This window comes from Pleurodeles waltl, chromosome 12 (genome assembly GCF_031143425.1).
Source record: "Pleurodeles waltl isolate 20211129_DDA chromosome 12, aPleWal1.hap1.20221129, whole genome shotgun sequence".
Lineage (NCBI taxonomy): Eukaryota > Metazoa > Chordata > Amphibia > Caudata > Salamandridae > Pleurodeles > Pleurodeles waltl.
The window spans coordinates 102,998,976-103,021,211 of NC_090451.1; the positions used below are offsets into that span (position 1 = coordinate 102,998,976).

A 22,236-nucleotide genomic window follows, 5' to 3' on the forward strand; every position below is an offset into this window, starting at 1 on the left:
TTGCAGTAGGTATCCCCAATTTTCCCACTATTCCCCCTGTACCTCCCATATGTATTAGTAAGCACTAAACTTTCATGTGCAACATCTGTAGTTTTGTGAAGTGAATTTTGTAGTAAGTAAACATACTGCAAAATGCAGTTTGGGAATTGGGCTCTGAGTATGTAGCAACAAACATGCAAAGTATATGTCTCATTTTTATTTCCTAAGAGGGTCTCAAATATCAGAAAGAGGGCTCCTTCCCTCGTCACCCTGCCCCTCCACAAGCTTCCATCCCAAAGCAGAGGTTCAGTAGCATCACAGCCTTAGGTTCACTCCAGCAAGAGAGATCAAGGACTAGACATCTCCCCTTTGCACCAACAAACGCCTTCTCAGTCTCACTGAAATCTTTTATGGCCTCTGTTAGGGTTGTATGACATTACCACGCATGGTTTTACCACACACGTCTTTACATCGTAGTTTTTATCATGCATATCATTACCAAGCTTTTACATTTGCTTACATTAAAAATACACTTACCACCAAACGACTAGCACGCACACTTTCACCATGCATACCATTACTTCGAATAATATTATAATTAACCAGTACCGGGGTTTCACTCACATTGTAGCACTGCCACCTACTGATAAACGTGAGTAACAATACCAAAACCAACTTAAATATACAATAAACCCTAATACTCTGACTAAAATGTGTATATATAGCACGCACACTTTCACCATGCATCCCATTACTTCGGATTTTTAATAATATTATAACTAACCAGTACCTGAGTTTCACTCACAGTGTAACTCTGCCACCTACTATTTTAAATGCCAGTTATATCAGTTACAGGTTTATTTCTCACAGGAAAAATAGATACTGTACTTTGAAGTTTCAAAACACTTACCAAACCTTTACCCCTAAACCCCTTTCTTCATGTCCCGGGAGTACATGTTTTTTAATGCAACATATAAATTGCTATGAAATTAATACTAGGGTATTAAAAATAATACCCACCCATTGCCCCAAACCCTAAAACACCCTTTTCACCCTATACCATCCTATACACTTACCCACCCCTAAACCCTAAAATACCCTTTGCACCCTATAGTCCTTTCCCACCCTAAACCCTAAAAACACCGTTACAACCCAATACTATTACCCTCCCCTAATACCAAAAAGACCCTTACTACCCACTTCCTTACCCACCTCTAAACCCTAAAAATACTCTTACAAACCAATGCCCCTACCCACTTCTAAACCCTAAAAATACCCTTACCGCCGTATATCCCTACCCACTCCTAAACCCTAAAAATAACCTTATAACCCATTACCCTTTCCCAACCTAAACCATAAAAACACCTTTTCTACCCAATACCTTTACCCTCCTCTAAACCCTAAATCACCCATTATAATACAATACCCTTACCCGCCTATACACCCTGAAAATACCCTTACCACAATACCTTTTCCCACACCTAAAAATAACTTGAAAACTCAATACCCTTACCCATCCCTAAACATAACCGTACAACCCAAAACCCATACCCACCCCAGCCCTAAAAATACCATTAAAACCAATACCTTTACCCACCACTAAACCCTAAAAAAAACACCCTACCATCCTATACCCCTACCTGCCTCTAAACCCTAAAAATATCCTTACAACCCAATACCCTTTTTCACCCTAAGCCCTTAAACACCCTTACAACCCAATATCCTTACCATCCTTTAAACCCTAAAACACCCTTATAATACAATACCCTTACCTACCCCTACACCCTAAAAGTAACCTTAAAACTCAGTTCCCTTACCCATCCCTAAACATATCCTTATAACCCAAAACCCTTACCCACCCTAAACCCTAAAAATACCCTAATGACCCAAAGCACTTACCCACTCCTAAACCCTAAAAATAGCCTCACCACTATATTTCTACCGAATCCAAACCCTAAATGTACGTACGTCTCTCTCTCTCTCTCTCTCTCTCTCTCTCTCTATATATATATATATATATATATATATATATATATATATATAATTATGGTTGTATGACATTACTACGCTTTGTTTTACCACGCATGTTTTTACACCACAGAATTTCATACACATACCATTACCATGCATTTACATTCAGTTACATGAAAAATGCATTCATTACTCAAACGACTACCCCACATACTTTCACCAGGCATACAATTTCTTTGTATTTTTTTAATATTAGTTTGATGTGCAGTGTTGATTAGACCACCAACTTTGAAAAAGTTTTAAATAAAAGTAAACATTAAGCTTTACACGTTATAGTTTGCATTTTTTTATTTTTTATTTCATCAACAAAAATTGACGGATCTCGAAAACAGAGGTCATATTAGTAATCTGAAAAAATACCTTAAGATAAAGAATTATTTCTATATTTAAAGGCTAAATCCATATACACTAGAAATTATTATGAAAATAATACTCATGTTTTAAAAATAATAAGGTGATAGGAAATACTGCCGTTTCACTCACAGGGTAGCCGTAAGTAAAATTACCAAAACCAACCTAATTACACTATAAACCATAAAACTCTAAATAAAAAAAGAACATACATTTTTTTAAAAATCCAAATTTATGTCATGGCTATTATTACACTAGAAAGTGCAAAAAACTACTTACCTAATATTTTGCAGATAAACACCATTACAAGTAAAGAATTGCGTGGTAACAGCCACTCCGTTGTAATAAATGCGTGGTAATTGTAGTATGTTGTAAAAACTTCAGAGTAAAGGTTGTTTGCCTCTGTTCAGAGCAGGGTTTCCAATGTAGGTCCAGTAGAGCCAGATCCATGACAAATTTTCATGTAAATGGGTTACATTTAGTTTCCTTGTGTGTACATTGTGTTCAGAATAACCACTGTGTGAAAAAGTGTCAGTGTAGTTTAATTGTATGCAGACGTATCTTATATGAAGATATTGAAGATCTTACATTGATCTGGCACTTCTGGACATATTTTGAGCAATACAATTGGGGAACATGAGGGCTTTTTGATCTGAAATAAACCGATTGATAGGATGTCATAATCAGGAATCTACTTGTAGTTTAGCAGCCCTTTTTTAGCACCTTGCAGTTCTTGATGCAGGAGTTGTTGATTTTCTTAGGTTTGGAAATAACAGGATTGCACCTTTCCTAATCTTTAACTTTTTCGCATTACAGATGTTTTTTAGCAGAGGCTTCCATTTTTCTAGCCTCCTCAACACCTATGCCTGTCGCCTTAACATGCAGGCATCAAAACAAATCCATGATTGCCAAACAAAACACATTCTGAATGGCTATATGAGGGATGGTGACTGTCATGTTGACCTCTGATTTTAGATTATTCTGTGCTGAGCCCATCAGGTAGATTTCATCGTCCAGCGCTGGCATTCCAACATTTTGACTTTTAGTTAATTTATTTGAGTGGCATATATGGTTGATGGTCACACACCAGATGTGGTGAACATCTCAACAAAGCTTCAGGCCATCACAATAAAGTATTTCAGTAGCATTGTTGGATTCCTAGAAACTGCCTTCCTCCTGTGCTCAGGAAGACTCCAGACAGCCCGCACCTGCACCTTACTCTGGGTTAAAAGTTATCACTGTGGCATACCATCCTTCAGAGCTTCTAGCCTTGTACCTCCTCATCCTGTACTACCTCCAGAGGATAATTTGTAAATATATAAGTACAGGAGCCCAAAGTTGTTCTGAGAAACACTTCAACTGAGGTATGGGATGCCGGAATTGCCATATACCAAGGCTGCCTCCTCTTGTTTCCACCTCATAGCTCTTTTTTTCCACCTCCCTACACTTCAAGTCTTTGTCTTACTCTTTTTCATTCCTGTTTTCTCGTTCTTCATTGATTTCCTATCTTACTCCTTTTATCTCTCTTTTCTGCCTTTTTCTGCTTTTCAAAGTTTGATGATAAAAACTAAGAGGTTGATTTAGAAGTTAATGGACAGGGTAATCTGTTGTGAATATGACGTAATACCTTGTCCATCGAAGTGATGGTCTGCATGCCTCATTTGAAATTGACGGGTCATCAGTTTCCATAGACACACCCAACAGGGACACCTTGGACTTAAAGCTCCCTCCGACGGAGTATGGGCCATCATAGTAAAGCCATCACATTGCCCACTCTATTTAGAGTGGACGGTCTGATGTTTTTTTTTATATCCATCACCGCCAAGAAAAACCTGGTGGTGTGGGCCGAAAAAAAAATTATTGACCCCCCCGCACCCTGGGAGAAAACTCCCAGGGTGAGGTGGTCATTCCTTTTTTGTTTTCCAAAAACAAACTCCCACTTTTAGGGCCTTTATTGCACTGGTGGAATAAGTGTGGACATCCAGGCCGATTACAGTCTTCAAGGTAAGTTTATTTCTTGTATAATTTTACCGCCTAAGCATTGTTTGGGTATTAGCTTCATACTCACCTGGAGTTTAATAACCCTCAAGCTAGTCTTTGTCCATTCAAGTCTCTTTCAGTATCTATAGCTATAGATACTTTCCCAAATTTCTCCCTCTCTCCCTCCCCAGTGAAAAGGTTTCACGCAATAGAAGGGAAGTTGAAGACTGAAAGAAGAGGACGGGCACCTCTTTACTTAATACCCGGTACCATCCAGTGAGTGCCAGTGCCCACCACCTGCAAATACTGGCACAAATTTAACACTGACTGCTTCCCCGTAGTTTGTGATGCTAATTCCCTATCGTTTTCGGAAACCAAGGGCGCTGGGGTGGCGGTCTATCTCGGTTGGACCACCCAGTATCCTAAGCCATTCTGCATTCTTCTACATAACCAGGTTCTAGGCACCAGACCAAAGGGAGCACAGAACTCAAAAGGCCTGGCTGTTCTCATAGCTGAACATCTGGGCGCCTACAAGGCTGCTTATCTCAAGTGTACATGTGTCTTCTGAGCTACTCCGCATCGGGCCTTGGATGCCACTGGGAGCACCGCTGCGGCCCAGGCCCGTGCTGTTCATTGAAAAAACAAAGTCTTCTTCTCTTGCTTGGCTACAACACAAGGGGTTTATCTTTAGTCACAGGTGACACACAATGTCCAAGTATGTAGGTAACACTAACAACCAGCAGAAACTGTTGACAGGGACTGAATAAGTGTCTGTCACCTGAATGGATTTGTGACCAAGCTATATTCTCTGCGCACAATGCAGTGTTGGAACAAATACTGGGGTGAATACAGATTCCAGTACAGGTAACCATTTTATGTCTGCAAATGCAGACTGCTGTGCTTGTGAAGTTTACAGTGCTTTGGGCCATGCTGCAATTTGTATATGGTCAGATAATTGTTTATTTGGAGGCTGTGTGTAAATGCAGTGCAGTGTGCACACCAGTGTTAATGGAGGCAGTTGATAATGTGTGCACAATATTTTGTGTTTATTTACACGCTGGAATCTGCATGTTTAGAGGACTATGGGCCTCATTACGACTTCAGCGGTCCTTTTACAGGCCTACCGGAACCGCTGCAGGCAAAATACCACCAGTAATGGAGGTCTTTTGCCTGCCATATTGCAGTGTTTTCGCCCGCTGGCCCAGCGGAACACTCACCACAACATTGACACAGGCTCGTAATTGAGCCAGCGGCAATGTTGTGGTTTGTCGGGTGCGACAGCATCTGTCATGCATTTCACTGCCCATAATTCGGGCAGTGAAATGCGCTATGAGGCTGTGCATGGGGGCCCCTTCACTGCCCATGCCAAGTGCAGGGGACCCCGACACCCCCTTTCCTCCAGCCTTTCCATGGTGGTGTGTACCACCATAGAAAGGCTAGCGGATTACAATCACAAGGCTGTAGGCTGGCTGCATCGTGGCGGTGTCGGCGATTTGACCGTGGCGGCTCCGCCGCGGTCATAATGGGGCGGTCAGACCGCCATCGCAAGGCTGTAATCAAGCCATTTGTGCTTTGAGACTTATGTTGTGTGATCGTTAAAATATAGTTTATCAGCATACTAAAAACTTCTGCAGATCTGTTTAAGATGTGTGTGTGTGTGGTGTGAATGCCATATGAGTGCAGGCTGAAGGCTTTATATGAAACGTTTACTGCAATATCGATTTTCATGGATGGTTGCACAGTGTACTGATGAGATGTTTTACTTGCTCTCTGGGACATTCCAGGGTGCTGAGATTTGTGTTGTCAGGGCATGCTACAATGTGCACACATGCGGCCTCTCTAAATGCTAGTGTTTGTGTTTGTGTGTAAGTTGATAGGCAATAAAGATTTCCTTAAAGATGTATTCACGTTGTATTCCTTGCGTTGGGTGGTTATTTACAGAATGTGGTTGTAGAGTGCAATCCTGTCAGATGTGAGTGTTGTATGGTCTTACAGATAGTGTGTACAGACTGCTTGTTTGTGCACATATCTGTACGTGACATGACGTGCGTGCAGATGGCCTGGGTGTGTGATTGTTTGTGTGTCATAAAATAACATGTAATGGCTCGGTGTGAATACAGTAGCTCTGTTACAAATGAGTGCATGAGCCCTCTGTATGTGGGCAGATTGTGTAGTTAATGAAGTGCCCTGTGTATGCATATTTGCTTTTCACGCGGAGTGCTGTGGATGCTCTGTGTACTTACAGATGCACAACCCTTACATTTGTGATGATGCTGTGAATGCCCTGACTGACTCCATTAGTGGCTGTTGAAAAGGGTCAAAGAGGATTTGGAGAGTGAGCTGGAAACATCAGTCGCTACTGCTGGGCTTCAGTGTTACCTAAGTACTTTATTTAACCTTATACGTAACCAGCAGCAATAGATCAATGCTGTATGTTGTACCTGAACATGTGTAGACTTCTTTCTATCAATGCACCAGGCAGGGGGGAGACCTACCGGAAGTGGTACAATAATCAACGAAGGAAACCGAAATTAAAGGAAAAGAGAACCAGTGGACAAGGAAATGAGAAACGCCACCAGTGCCCAAACATTTGGAAGACTCGCAGAAGCATAAAGCTGTATTTGACTTGATGAGAAGAACAGTAGGGCCGGGGTCTCCAGCATTTTCTGTAATAAGAGCTACTTATGTTCTGTAAAAATAAGTCTGAGCGATTGATGGTATTAGGGTTGTAATAGTGTCCCCATTAGACCCGATTACATTAGTGGCCACCCCATGCAAGATAACCAGCAGTGATTGCCTCAGTGCATCGGGGCAGAGTTGCCAGTAGTAATGTAAAAAGGCTTTGTCATTGTGGAATGCCTGTATATGTCTAATATATATCAGCCATAGCTGCAATGCCTCTGACACCAAAGTAATGATATTAGTAATAAGTCACCCCAGTGCCCAAAGTCTTACCAGTCAAATATCATCATTAAAACTATTTTGGGAATTTAACCTTTTTTCTCCAAGCATCACCTTCTGATTTCTGAAAAATAAAAACTTTCACTTTTAGTACACATATATTAGTTCAGTCAAGCAAAATATAATGTAGTGGGCTGGTCTGCACACAGAAGAGCTACTCACAGGTAGCTGGAGAGCTACCAGTAGCTCGCGAGCCACTAGTTGGGGAAGCCTGGCGTAAAGCCTTTAAGGCTGCAGGGTAAATCTGGTGAGAGAAGACCTGCAGAGAGGGGAAGAGTGGAGAAGGTGTCCTGTCAAGGAGGACAGATGCTGGGAATGGCCATGTGAAGCAGGCCGTACCAATGAATCCACAGAAAAGCTCCAGAGATGCTGTGTAAAGAAAATGTTAAGCTGTTTTAAGAAGGAAACTCCTTCACTATACACTTAGTACACATTTTGGGGCCTATTCACAAAATGCATTTTGTAGTTCCTGAAGTAGTGCTACAGCAGTACCACTCATGTACTATACAGTTATTCGCTAAGGAGACCTACGCCTCTCCTATTTTTTCTGTCTGGCCATCTCCACCTCCGCACTCATAACGTGACATTTTAGTAGTAAATGTGGGAGGTACAAGGGGGAGTGACTGAAAAAAAGGGGAATACTCACAACAAAATGGGTTTTGGTCAAAGTAAGAAAGAGAAAGGCAGGCTACTACAATCACTAAAGAGTAAGCTCATTGTTTTTCACAAACCTCGCTTCTAAAGTTACTACAGCCCTAAAAGTGATACCGTGTTAATAAATGTACTCCAGCCCAGCCTTGACACATGGCCACTCACAGGTATTGCAAACCACTGCCATATAGAACAGTGACCATGTATATATTTTATTGTCACACACACACAATATGTGACGTAATTGTTCTAAAAAAGAATACAAATTTAATTCGAAAATAAAAATAAGTTACGTTTTTGTTACAAAATAAAAATCATTTAAATTCATTCTCCAGTTAAATCTTATCAAGATTTTAATGCATATTGAATAAAAATATTACCGTGGAGGATGGTATTTTAAAATTACTCTGATAAATGTTACTTATTAATTAAATTAAATAAATACATTTTAATTAATAATTTGATGCTCATTTAATATGAGTTAATATGCTGTAACATTTCTTTTAATAGCAGGCCTCGAAAAATCTGATCAGACCTACAGGTCTAGTTACTTGGAAAATCTACTTTTTTTCGTCATTTTCACATAGGAGATCACCTTCAAATATGTGAGTTGAGCGTGTCTGCTGTACATTTTTTTAATTTGATCGACTAAACTTTTGCTCCATCTATAATGAGAATCAAGCCCACACAGAGGGTACACATGGCCCGTGACATGCCTTTTAGTTCACTAATAACATTGTCATCAGGGGAGGAATATTTCTCAGTTCGTATTTCAAAACTCTCCCTTTTAATAAAGATATTACTAAAGCCTGGTGTGGTAGCACACCATCATTAACAGACAGACATTTTCCATTAAAATGACCACAGTCTTTTCTACTCACATGTAGTTTTACTGATTATCGATAATGTGTGGAAGTGTTTCAGCAAATATTTATCATTTGCCCATTACCAAGTATTCTAATTTGTTTTGATCCTATTAAAATCTTTGTTTCCATCTCACTTCAGAGTTACAAAAAAGGGCTTTCATAACTACTGAAATATATTTTGAAATATTTGTACAATTCATTTACAAGCTATTTACATGTTGTGTGTCCAGCAACGTTGTCTGCAGTTCACTTTACAAAAGCCTCTACTTTGCAGTCACAGAAAGAAAAGTAAACACCAGTCTCTAGTATAAAATAAGCAGCAGTTTGTAAGAAGACATTAGCTGATATTTGACCTCAGTCTTTGAATGCACAGCAAACGTAACAAAATAGAAATAAGATTCATTCACTTTCTTTATGGGGGAAAAAAACACATGTTCTTTGCCAGCTGGATAGCTCTTGCCAGGCTGGGCCAGCATGCCCTAAAAATAGCTTGTCTTAATAAAATGTGATTCAGCATAGCCAATGGATAAGGTCTGAATAGTGCTTTGTGCATGAGAAATATTTTACATTATTTTACTTATTTTATGCCTAAATACTTTTTTAAAATAATCAAATTAAATATATTTCCTTATACTTTCTCTTAGGGAGAACTAATTAAAAGCAAATCATTTATATTTTAATTAGAAATTAATGTTACATTAATTTTAAATTTAAAAACTATTGTTAAAATAGATTAAAACTAAAAAATGTTTCATTTTGAGATGATTTCTTCACATTAAATTAAATGTATGTATATTTTGAATCATTTTAAATAATTAAATGTAACCTTATTTCTGATGGGCTTTTATTTTAAGTTTCTGCCTCTATTATTTTCTAAGGGATGGTGTTGCAGTACCACTAGTTGTCCATGAGTGGCGCTGGACTTACTTCAGCTCTGAGCTGTAGTACAATTAACACCCTTTAGGGTCCTTTTGGGCTGTAGAAGTGCTGTTTGTAAATAGGGATTAGCTTACTCCCTTTGTAGGTGCTGCACATTCCTGCCTAGTCCTTCCTTAACCTCCTCCTCTTTAGTAGTAATTCCCATTTTCCAGCCCCTTTCCCCCGGCCTGCCCATATTTACTATTAAAATGTATACCTACGTGGGCGAAGACTGCATTTGGGGCAGAGATTTCACACAGAAAAATATAGGACTCCTGGGCCACACTTCCTGCACTTCTCCAACCCTAGCCCTCGGGCAGATTGACATTGTTTGTTGGTCTTGCACTTCGTGCAGTTTTCTGGTGCTCTCAGCTCCAGACCCTTGTACTGTCTGCTGCTCCTTCACACGTTCACTGGGAGCGGTGAGAGGGTGGCCTTGGACCTAACCAGCACTCTGAGCCCACGGCCCTCAAATGCTCACTATCTCTGATGGTTCTCGACACACTCACAGCCAAGACATCTTCAGACTGCAGACTCAGCTGTTTAAAGACTGCTAGCTCTTTCCATCTGTGCACCCAGGATCTGGAACAGCATCCCCGTATCCAAGGGGACCACCCCAGTGCCACTCCAGTTTAGGAAAGAGTTGAAGACTCAACTCTTTAAAGAGCATCACATCACAATGCATTAACATTCTTCAACCCAGCTACCTCTTCTGTCACTCATTGACCTTATGTTCGCCTTTGACCTTGCTGCCTTGTGGCTTAGTTTGTGCTGTGGAAATTCTGCATACAAACATACATATATGTCTGTGAATTTCTCACAGCTCTCCGCAGCAAACAGGTTCTCCTTCATCATGCCTTTCTATCTCTCGCGGATCGTGGCCTCTCAAGGCTTACAACTCTTCAACTTCTTCAGGCTGCATCAGTTGCCCTTGCACCTACCTCTCCAGGAGTCCTGGCACAACTAGTACACCATCTGCAGTGTGTAATGCCTTGAAACCCTAGATATATTACATGCACAGCAACTTACTGTCTCCTTAAACCCTGTGTCACAGCTTTCACTCTGCTTTTGCTCCTGTGATCAGAGACTAGGTGTTGCTGTCAGGCTTCCAGAGCTGCCAGTGACCCTGTCTTACACATGTATGCACCACCCCTGTGCTTGGTCTTTGCTCAGTGAACTGCTCCAGAGAGGCTAGACTAAGGGGATTGTCATATGGGGTCACTTTCCATAGACACTTTGTACCTTTGCCCCACAGGCTTTATACACAAGACAGAGGGTCTTGAATTTAATTTTCTGTTCTCCAGGAGCAGTTTCAAAGCGGTGGCTGGTTTTCATCAGGATTTTGGCACTTTGATGAATTTATTTTGCATCATCTGTATTTTTTTATTTCATTTTTGTCGGACTACTGTGGGAAGTATTTCAGAGGTCTAAGAGGCACCAGAAGTTGGTATGGCAGAGATCTAGCACTGCCCCGACGATCTTTAGTTGGAGGTTGGGAGTTTGGTGTTTTTGCCACTCTAGTGCCCTGTAGTGTGGTGGGAGGTCTAAGTCAGATATACCACTGAGGTTTTCTTCCCTCGTTCCTGGGCTCAGTTGCAGTGCCAGGGACTGTGTCTCGGCGCCTGGCATCATTTACTGGCTGAGTCAACCACGGCTGGAATTTCTCACCACTGTCATTTCCAGGAATGGGTCTTTTGCCAGTGACCTTTTTCGTGGTCATGAGCTACGGTTTATTGTTGGATGGGGCTGACTAACAGCGTGGTCACTGGGCGTCTGCGCTCTGAACCCTAAATCAATGTAGAGTCTGGGTTAAATCTGGAAATAAACGTAGGGAGTTTCAAGTCCTTCTGGAGTATTACAGTTTTATAATTGCTTCCATTGCTGTTCAATCAAACATGAGTTGTATTCCTTCCACCCCAGAAATATTTCTTTGATTACACAGATTTATTTTGTGTTTGCAAACGATACTTCGCAGACAGCAAGTTTTCACAGTTTTAATAGCGATTACATGGAGTTATTCACCCATTCATTTATTCTGTCCTCCAGGTCTTGAGATAGAAATAAATGCTCACTGCGCATTTTGCCTTGTATAATACTTCTGAATGTTATTAAATAGTAAAACCTGAGTTTCGTGGATCTCAGGCCCCATAGCCACGGCAAAATAGGCTTTGCCCCCCTCCCCCCCACCCCCCTCCCAACTGGTCTTCCATAGGATTACCAGCAAGATAATTCATAAAAATGTGCCGACTTTGGGGCCTCCATCGAAGTCTTTCCTCATTGTCCATAATGGCATGAACACTGATTCCTGATCGTGTATTATTTTATCTGGTCAGATGTGAGCTTCTGTGCTTACCATATTTCAGTGTATCTTTCTTGTTTATAGGTGCAAAATATCGGCTCTTACTCAACCTTTGCTAAGTAAGCTTTCCCAGGAATGTCTTCTAATCTTGTTCCTTCGGCTTATTCCAAAGGCTTTGCGTTGATTCCCATCTCCTTCCATTCCAGCTCCTCCATGGCCACTGTGTTATCCCCAGAGCACACGCCTTGCTTCACTTCCTCTGTCTTATGTCTCCCAAGTCACTCTCTTCGCCTCCAAGACTCAGCACGTGCTCCAGCCAGCCTTGCACCATTAAACAATTCTCAGTCAACAAACCAAAGCCCCCCATTTCCGTTCTTGAGTTTCATCTGTCAATGGGTCACCTCTCCCTTTCTCCATGCTAGCTGGTATCTCTTTTGTGCTCCCTCATGTGCTTGGCGCGCATCTGAGCTGAGTCTCCTTCACATAGTATCACTATGTTCTGCAATCCTACACCCACAAGTTAGCTTGAGGCTCCTTTGAACGATTGTTGAGGAGCCCAGTACTGCCTCAGCACCCAGCTCTCCTCAGCAGCTTTTCACTTCTCTTGTAGACCAATGGCAGTCACTGGTCCACTGGTAGTTCTACAGCACCCATTTATGCCCTAGAGTGCGGCCTGCTATTGCTGTCTGTCCTCCCCTTAGTTGGAACCAACTCAGAGAATTGGACTCTCAGCGGAGTCCTGGCAAATACCATACATCTAGGGCTTGTTGTCATCATTTTCTGGAATTAAGAGGTTTGTTTCTTTGCCTTTTCCTATTTTGTATCTTGTACCACAACAAATCTGGATAACTTTATGTTACTCTTACTCTGACCTCTAAAGAAACACCTAAAATCACATTAGTCCAGCTTCTTTGATGAGCACTCCCTAACTAATTTATATTTCATCTGAAAATACTGAGAACAAAAAGATTTTCTTTGATGGCATTTGAGGGTTTTCATCTGGTCTGTTATTTGTGCTGATAAATTCTGGTACAGGTCTTATTTTTCCTGAGTTCATGAATGTTTGTGCCTTCATTTTCTTCTCTCCCTCTTCCAGGCGAGCACCTTCGCATTTGTCCTCAGGACTACACCTGCTGCGCTAGCGAGACGGAGGAGCGTCTCAACTGGCAGAGCGAGATGGACTTCAAGGCGCTGGTGGAGGACAGCAGCAACTTCCTGCTCACTGTATTCACAGAGCGTCACCGCAAGTTCCACGGTGAGGGGGTCACTGCTTCCGTGTCTGACAGCTTAGTGTGGGAGGTGAGGGCTGGAGTCTGCCAAGTGACAGCAGAAAATGTCAGGAAGGTGGGCGGTATCTCCTTTACTCTCCGCCTGAAATCATATGACTGGGATACAGAAGACACGAGTTAGGTGTGATTAGGGAATGAAGGAGAGGCGGATCATGTCTTACTGTTGAAGCAGTTGTCATGGGATGGCCCTGCTACTTCAGGCCCGAGCCTTAGATGACCGGTTAATCTGATTAGTAGCGCTCCTTTTCTGAAACCTAAGGCAGCAGGATCTTCATAACCTGAGGGACGGCTGAGATGTCTGAGCTCTGTGTAATTTAAACAGACGTTCTTTTGACTGAGGCCAAAGTCTGTAAGATTACAGTAGTCCAAGTGACAACATTTTAATATTTGCGTCATGAGGATTGTCAGTGATGCTTACTGCTTTGACTAGGAATCACTGTTTTAATCCCCTTTAACTGTCCATTTTGCCCCTTGCCTGCCTCCTTGCCCTTTTTACCTGCTTGAAAGTTCCCTTTCTCTCTCCACCTGCCTTATTCTTTTTTCTACCCTTCAGGCTATCCAGATGTTTTCTAACAACCTGTTCCCTATCTCCCTTCTCTTTGCAGAGTTCTTCCGTGAGCTGATCTACATTTCAGAAAAGTCTATGAGCCAGATGTTTACGCAGACATACGGGCGCCTGTACACACAGAACGCTCAGGTCTTCGATGAGCTCTTCAAGGAGCTGCACCAGTACTACCTGGGAGGGAAGGTGCACCTAGAAGACGCACTGGGTGACTTCTGGACCCGCCTCCTAGAGCGCATGTTCCAGCTCGTGAACCCCCAATACCAGTTCACAGAAGACTACCTGGAGTGTGTGAGCAAACACTCCGAGCAGCTGCGCCCTTTTGGGGACGTACCACGCAAGCTGAAGGTCCAGGTGAGTCCATTAGGGAGACAGGAGGAAAGTCAAAAATACATGTATGGTCCAAAAAAGTTTATCTGCACACAAGTTATGGTCATAAACGTAAAGATAGGAAGAGTTTGGTTAGGTGTTTCACATGTCAGTGACCCATACTATATATTCAGTCAATCCTTGTAGTGCTAGTGTACCCACTGAACTCTGCAGCCTGTGGTCTCAGGTCCATATCAATTGGTCATTTGCAGAAAAAGCTTTAAAGCAGTGCAAATTAACATTTTACATTTGAGAGTGGGCTGTGCCAACAAAGTTCAGAGTCCTTAAGAGCGAAACAACCAATTTTTCTGGGAACAGACCTTGCAGATAAGGTCTCACCTGTCAAAACACGTGCTTTCTAATGCAGCATGCCATGTTTGCGAACCACTTTATGTTGGAATATTTTACTACTGGAAAGAAAAAGGAAACAACAGAGATCACTAGCAGTCAGCAATACTCACAACAAATAATAACTCAAATAGTGATAATACAGTGCTGTCATCAAGCTACAAACAACTCTGCTTATTTAATGATTTCAAGTCACACGACTAATCTTCAGTAACCGTGTTCTAGAAGGGAAACAGTAAAGGAGCCGGAGGGAAATACAAATTGCAGCATGAGTACGCAGAACTATAAACTCCAACAAAGAGTTGGACAACAGAAGCATACATCTTGATTCCTTCTGTCCCAGGACAGAGGGCAAATGTTACTGCAGTCCCGTCAGGAACCTGACATTGCACAACGGGTTAGAACTGATGTAGGCTCAACTCAGCATCACCTGCCTGCTTGCTTCTTTGGTCTTTCACAGATTTGTGGGCAGCCTCAGGGTGAGCAGAGATATCTAGTTCCCCCTCGTAGTTTACCTTCAATCTTGGTGAGAGCCATTGAGATGCCTCAGAGCTCAAGATAGTAGGTATTGTGTCACAAGTGTAACTACTGCCTGCTCTGAATGGTCAAATGGCTCATGACTGCAAACCTCCATCTGTCATGTAGAAGAGATATGGGGGGCACTCAGTATTCTGAACCCGGTGGCAGTTGTGGCATTTTCAAGAAATTCTACTTTATCTTTCAGATGTATGACAGAAGTAATTGTAAACTGTCTCTTTGTTGAATGTCCACTCTTATCACCTTATTTTCTATTTCTAATGCAGAGTTGAGTTGGTCTGATTGTTCCACTGTTTGTTGATTTTGTTTTCCACCATCCAACTTCACTTCTAAAATGCCCTCCTTGAATGTACCCTGGATTTTTATGTGCTGAATAGATTTCTGTGGAGCATTGATTACAGGTGGACTGGTTTGGCGCGGAAGCAGAGATCAACAGGAGCTGTTGTGGAACAGCAAAATCATAAGTAAAGGGAAATGTTCTGGTACCACAAGAAACATTAGGTCCTCCCCACCCCCACTGTAAGTTCGGTTCTAAATACTAGTGTATGCTTATGTAAGCTTCCACTCAACACCTGCCAAAATCCACACAATCCGCTGTACACCAGCCCAGTTCTGGATACAGGGGCTGTATCAAAACAAACAAGAGTAGCGCAGAGCTCTAAACCAACCGAGATTCCCAGTAAGCAGCAGCACAGGCATGTCGCCTCAAGGTTCAGGATAAACTGTTGCAAAGGCTAAAATGTGGAGCAGAGAACTGGTAAATAGTGGCCAAGGGCTATACAGCAGGATTGGCTTATGTTAATCACTCTGGAAATGCAACCACCATGATGGATTGGGTAATCTAACTAAATAGAGCGGTCATCTTGGTTTGGGACATTAACACGTGTTTGCTATTTCTGTATCTCATATGGGAATGGCCAGACTGCAGAGAGTGCTTCCATTATGGCTACTGTAGAGCGCAGGTGAAGAGAGGGGGAACATGTAACCAACCCAGAGGTTGAGAATCAAAAGGGCTTTGACATGTAAACCTCTGTTATACGGACAGCATTGTCAGTGCCAGCTACAGACAAGGGACCTGGCAGATTCCCCTGCCTCCACACAGGATCAGTCGTCTGGATAACCATGAGAGCCTCCCTGCCTCCAGTCTCTGTTTGTTGGACCCTGGTCAAGTGGCCCAGAAAGAAATCACCATCAAGGACTGAAACATCCAACTGCACCTCCAAGGCAGAAATCCTCGCCAACTTTATCCATCGACACTGGTGCAGCGCTAGTTTCTCTGGGAGGCTTGACTTCTCCCCATCTCATTCTCTAACGTTTCATTGGTCGCAGTACAGCTTCTCATAAATAATCTCCCAACATTGTGTCCCTCATGTCTCCACAGAAGGGGAGAGTGGCGGCTCACAGGATTAGCTGATCTAGTGCTGACCCCTCAGATGGCAGTCGGAATACCTTCACTTCCCCACCCACTCACATACCACATCTAGTTTGTCTCACGCCTCCACTCCATCGAGCATCACCGGTAAGGGAGGCATGCAGGAGCTTCGGGTATTGAAGTTTCCTCAGTGCACAGCAGGCTCCGCGCCCTGTACACCTTCTTTTCAGGCGGCTAAAGTAAAGCGTTCAGACTTGGTTACCCAGGCCTTACAACAGTAATTTCTAGCACGTGCAACAGAGGCATGGCGTAGTCTGCAGTCACCCACCTACAGGGGTAGGGTTTCGGGCAGTGTTACTCGACAGACTCAATACATGCTGTTGGGAAAAATTCTGTGAAAACTCAAACAGTTTATATTAATTATGCATACAAAAATGTATGTAAACAGAATACAAGTTAGGTGGGCAATTGGTCCCCAAAGATGGGAATAGCATCATAATAACTAGAAGTTGGGAGTTGGCAAGAAGAGGAAAAGAGAATGGTGGAAACGGGAGAAGCGTAAGAGGAGGAAGCAGAGTCAGATATAGTAAGGCAAGGAAAGAGGTAGCGATTCTTAACCTTTAGAGTTCTGTGGAGCCTCACTGAATCACTACTGGAAGACCAGGAACCCGGCGAAGGCAACTTCTACGATTTGAACCTCAAAACAATACACAAAAATACATAACAAAGTATACCTCTAACAGTAACACAAATGCCTTTTCCCTCCACCTCTGAGGAATGTCAGCAGGACACTCCCATCATCTGGGGAAATAGCCTCACCTCCATCTCGTGTGTAGTAAGAGGCCAGGGGTTTCAAAGATGGGCCCAAAGGCCTCCATTACACTGGCTCATTCATACACACACAATCAATGTGTCATTTAGGCCACATGCAAACACACTTGAGATGTTAGTGATAAGATCTGGGTTAGCACATAGAAGCAGAATGCTACATGTGCGGCCCCGTAGATCTCCACACCAGTGGCACTGATAAAAAGGACTGGTCACAACTATTAATTCACAACACGGTTAGCTACTCCACAGCTGTACCTGCTAAACGCATTTCAGGCACAGTAGTACACTGTGGACACAAGGAGAAAACGTTTAGAGTGCCCCTCCAGTTTACAGGACAGGTCCGGGACGTCACTCATTGAATGAACAGGTCTAGGTCTCTGCGTACATATTAGACTAGTGTGAGAGTAGAACCAAAGTAAACAACAGTTTGCGTTCGCTTAAGAATACTGTTTTGTTATTCCTTTTTAAAAATTGCAACTGAGGCTGTCATCATCACTCATTATGAGTTTTCTGGATTATTTTGTGGTGTGACTGTAGGTGGTTTAGGTCCCCGATTGTGGCATTTAATAAAATATCTACTTCTTCATGGGACAGGTTGCTTCATAAATCTTCTTGTCCTGTAAAAAAATCCACCTGTCCTTTTGGTACCATAGTGCAGCGATATAAAATAGCAGCAATCTCATTATGTAAGAGCTGTGATAATAGCCTACAGATTACGCCAGGGCTCATACTAAAGTGGGGTTTGAAATCTAGGTATTCTCACATTTTGCTACCTTTGCACAGATCTACATACTGGGGATGGAGGTAAAATTAAGCAACAGGTCCAGGGTTGGAATGCGCCTTGCAGCCTGTGCAAGCCCGCTAACTTGCATGTTTTAGGGGTCTTCACCAGCTCGTTTCTAATTATTTCCCATGCCAGGAAGATTGGAAATGTAGTCCTGACAAGGGTCAGAAGTGAAACTTCTTCCAGGTTTAGGAAAAAAGTGGTTAGAGGAAAAGTGAACTTGTAAACGCTCAACAGATTTTTGCATGAGCAAATCTACACATACACATTTGCTCATGCTAAAATGCAGTTCACAAATATTTTCTAGGAGTATGATCTCCTGGCCTACTTATGTAAATTCTTGTGAATTTTTGAAAGCTGTAAATCTTCACTAATGTAAGGGCATATATCATGGGTGCACTTTTGTGACTTTATTTAAGAATTGGGCCCCTAATTCAGTCTGACATTAACCAAGATCCTTTGTTTTCATTAAAATTCTGTCTCTCTCCATCTGTCTGTAGACTGGCTGTGAGCCAAAGCATACTGCTCTTTCACAAGGAGCATATTAGCACACAAAGTTTTGTTTAGTGCCAGTGACTACTGTGGCAATGTGTGCTTTTTGACACCAAGAAATATAATTGCTTTTTGCCAATGTTTATTATAATGATGGGGGCCTGGCAGCTCTCACAACAACAGGGTTTTAATAAAAACCATGTCAAAGTAAGACACGCAATGTCAGACCTATTGGCTTTGCCATATTTATTTTCATATTTGCCATAATCTTGTTGAAACTGGTTGCACTGATTTTCCAATATGAGTATTTGTGGGGAATACTAGCATGCAGCAACACATTTTAGTAGATGATGCTTCAAAGTAATGGTACCTACAGTTTCACAGCAGTTTAGTAAAACATTTGTTCCTAGTTGCTCTTTATTGTGAACATTTAATTTGACTCATCAAACTTGCTTTCAAGCTTCTGAAAATATTTCCATCTCATTAGAGGGAATTCTGAGATCATTATACGTAGTCTCATATTGTTAAACTTTGCAAACGTGGGTACACATTTTTATACTGAGGCTACTGTCAGCAGTGCAGACCGAGTTCAACGACGTTTCCTTAAAGCGCGCGCCCTAATAATAAAGACTTAGCATTAATCAACCATTAGTGCAAGTTCAAGCAGCATTAACATATGGACACAGATATTACCTTAACTGAAGACAGCGCCCTTTCCTGATCAGTGTTACTGTAAACTGGCAGCCAAAGGGTTTGTGCTGAAGGGGGTTGGTCCAGAATGAGGAATAACCAGCTGGTCTCCGGAATAACAGGTTCTTTTCTGCTGTTTTTTTCTTGATGCTAGGGACAAATCTAGTGACGTTTTCAATCTGCTTAGAACTTGCAGAAGATGTCAGAGGGAGGGCTGGTCGGGCTTAGAAGTCTAAGGATGATCAGAGGGTCAGGGCAGGCCAGGACAGTGTTTTAGAAAGCTGAGAGAGGATTGCCTGCTCCCCATGTGGCTTTGCAGTGGTTATGTGGGGGATGGACGGTACTCCTGCTTACAGGCTGTGCCCATGTCCCTGCAGCAGTTTCACCAGTTGTTCATCTGCACCTGCACCAGTTCTTATTAGAGATTAGTCAGTAAATTTACACAATGTTTTTACCAGAACTGAGGTGATATGGCATGTTGTAAAGGGCCAGAAACTGCTCCATTGAAGAAAAAAAAGGTGATACCTCAAATAAGAATGTGCAAAATGGTTTGTTACGTCCAGCAGGGGACTGATCAGCTGTTAAGTTAGATGTTTAAGTCACGGACAGCCAATTATCACATCTCCTCCGTTTCCAGCTAACGTTTTAAAAGTGTATTGTGCATTGTAATGGTTGATGACTAGCAAGATGGTGAAGCACTGTTAGAGACTGCAATACCAGTGCTTAGTTTGGAATCAGAGAATATCTAGCAGATCTTTAGAATATTGTTGAGAGGTGTTTGAGGTACATTTGAGGTCATCTGGATTAGCCATTTCTTAATAGATGGTGATTTTATTCTTACTTCGTTATAGACCTTGTAGGTGCATTTTAAAAAGTAGGCTTTTTGGCTCTCCCAATGGCTTTGTGGTAGTGTGTCATGTATCTCTTACAGATGAGGTTGTCTTCGACCAAAATTGACTTGCTTTTTCTATGATCATACATATGGATGGTGCCTTTCCGCTCTGCTAGTTCCATATTGAATTACTTGTTAGTAGATTTGATGCCCTGTTTTATTTTCCTTTATTCAGCTGTGGCTTGTTCTATGAGGGTGGCATAGATACTGTGTTACAGCTTAACCAGCAAGGAGTTTAAGGATTAGCTAGGTTTAGTAAGGGTGATCTTTAGATACAGCAGCAACTTTTGGAGCCCCACACAACTAAGTACATTTGAAAAGGAGGAATCTTTTTCCTGATCAGCTTGTTTAAATGCCATTATTGGCCCCATTTGTTCCCTCAGAAGTTGCCTTTTCCTCCATCGGAATTTGTAGTGACCACAAACCATTTCTGAACATGTGTGGCCAGCTGGAATCTCTGTTCTCGATAACAATCCTGCAACATTGTTTAAAAAAAAAGAACAGAAAAAGTATTCAGTGCGGGGAAATGTAGATAGATGTGTAGAACTTTGTAGGATCATCAGTTTGCTGGTTGAGCAATAAGAGATTACCTTGGCTATTTGGTTGTTGCTGGAGAGAAAGGAGCACAGTCAATCTAGACTGTAGGAAAGTGTTTGAGCCAGTTCTTAATGCACCAAAATAAGATGTTGTGGTAGGCCACATCGAAGGCCAAAAGCAGGATGAAGATAGTACGTTGGCCCTTAGCTAGAATTTATATAATGCATTCTTTAGTGCAAGTGTTGACTTGGTTCCATGTTTAGGTCAAAATCATGATTGATGCTCAATAGTCTGTTATTTATGATGCTGTCTTGAATTTGTTTCAAAGCTAATCTGCCCATAATCCTGGAGATGTGAGGAAGATTTCCAGTGGGCCACCACTGATCAGTGAGTTGAGCCCAAATACGTAATTATGGTGTGCTTCAAGGCAGATCGAGCTGCGCCCTCTTAAAAGAATTTGTGAATTATCTAGTGAATGGCCATCACTGAAGCCCTGTTGAAAACCCTGACAGGTGGCTATCTGCTGGGTTGATGTGAGTCACCAGTAAACTTGGTGCTTTCAGAATTATATGAAGGTTTTTTAGAATCTGATGGAACATAGATTGGGCGAATGTAAGCAGGGATATAAAAGGGTTGGTGTGGAGACTGTTCTGTTTTAGAAACACTAGATCAGTTTGTAAGAGAAGGCCCAGAATCATTTGAAAACATATTGCGTTCAGTCAATATATTTAGCTAGTAAAGACATTCTGTGTTTTTTTTTTTAGCCTATTCGTTTGCAGGGACTTTGAAACCTTGTTTTGCCACAGTGATGGCACTCTTCAAGCCTCTTTTTAAGGTTGCGCGCAAAGCGCTCTGTCCCTGGTGTAATCTCTCTATGGGCTTTTAACCACACCCATCAGTTTGGTTGGTTTGTGGGCTTTCCTTTTAAAATTTGCTTGATTTCATTAGTGAAAGGCATGCATACGTCATGCCTTTTCCAGTGTTTAGCCCTCCTCGAGCTCGCCGACCAGCTACTGAAAACATACGAGACTCCATGTTTTCTGCATGGCGTCTGGACTACTTTTTTCAACCCTGTTAATGGATGATTGCACTTTTGCTGGTTACATTGATAATTGCACTTTAGCTGAAAAGTTTCACTGTGAGCGAAGATCTGTTTCCTTTTGTGTGTCTGCTTCGCGCTCATGGCAGCCGTTGGCTCGCTTTTATGAAACTATTTTACTTTTCAGTTTATGTGGCAAGAAAAGTCCGGTTAGGATTTAAAAACGCTAATAACTCTAACTCGAGCAAACGCGAGACCCATTGCATTGCAAATGCTCGTTTAATTCAGCAGCCAAGTTAATCCTTATCCTATCCCGATTTCCACATTTTCTTTCTACGTGCCTGCAAACCTGATTGTTCGTAAAAAGTTTTTAATTGTGGAAAACTTTGAGGACTCAGTGGTGTTTTTAACCTCAACTCAAATGTTGAAATTAGCTGTTGTAATGTTTTTAGTGCCTA

The 22,236-nt window shown here is 42.0% G+C and overlaps 1 protein-coding gene across 1 annotated transcript in view; it reads left to right on the forward strand.

Moving 5' to 3' along the window:
• The window catches only part of GPC2 (glypican 2), a 91,718-nt gene that overhangs the window by 26,389 nt on the left and 43,093 nt on the right, over positions 1-22,236 (forward strand). The window contains exons 2-3 of the mRNA XM_069216280.1: positions 13,133-13,291; positions 13,931-14,241. Coding sequence (XP_069072381.1) covers positions 13,133-13,291; positions 13,931-14,241 — 470 coding nt within the window. The remainder of the gene's footprint in view (positions 1-13,132; positions 13,292-13,930; positions 14,242-22,236) is intronic.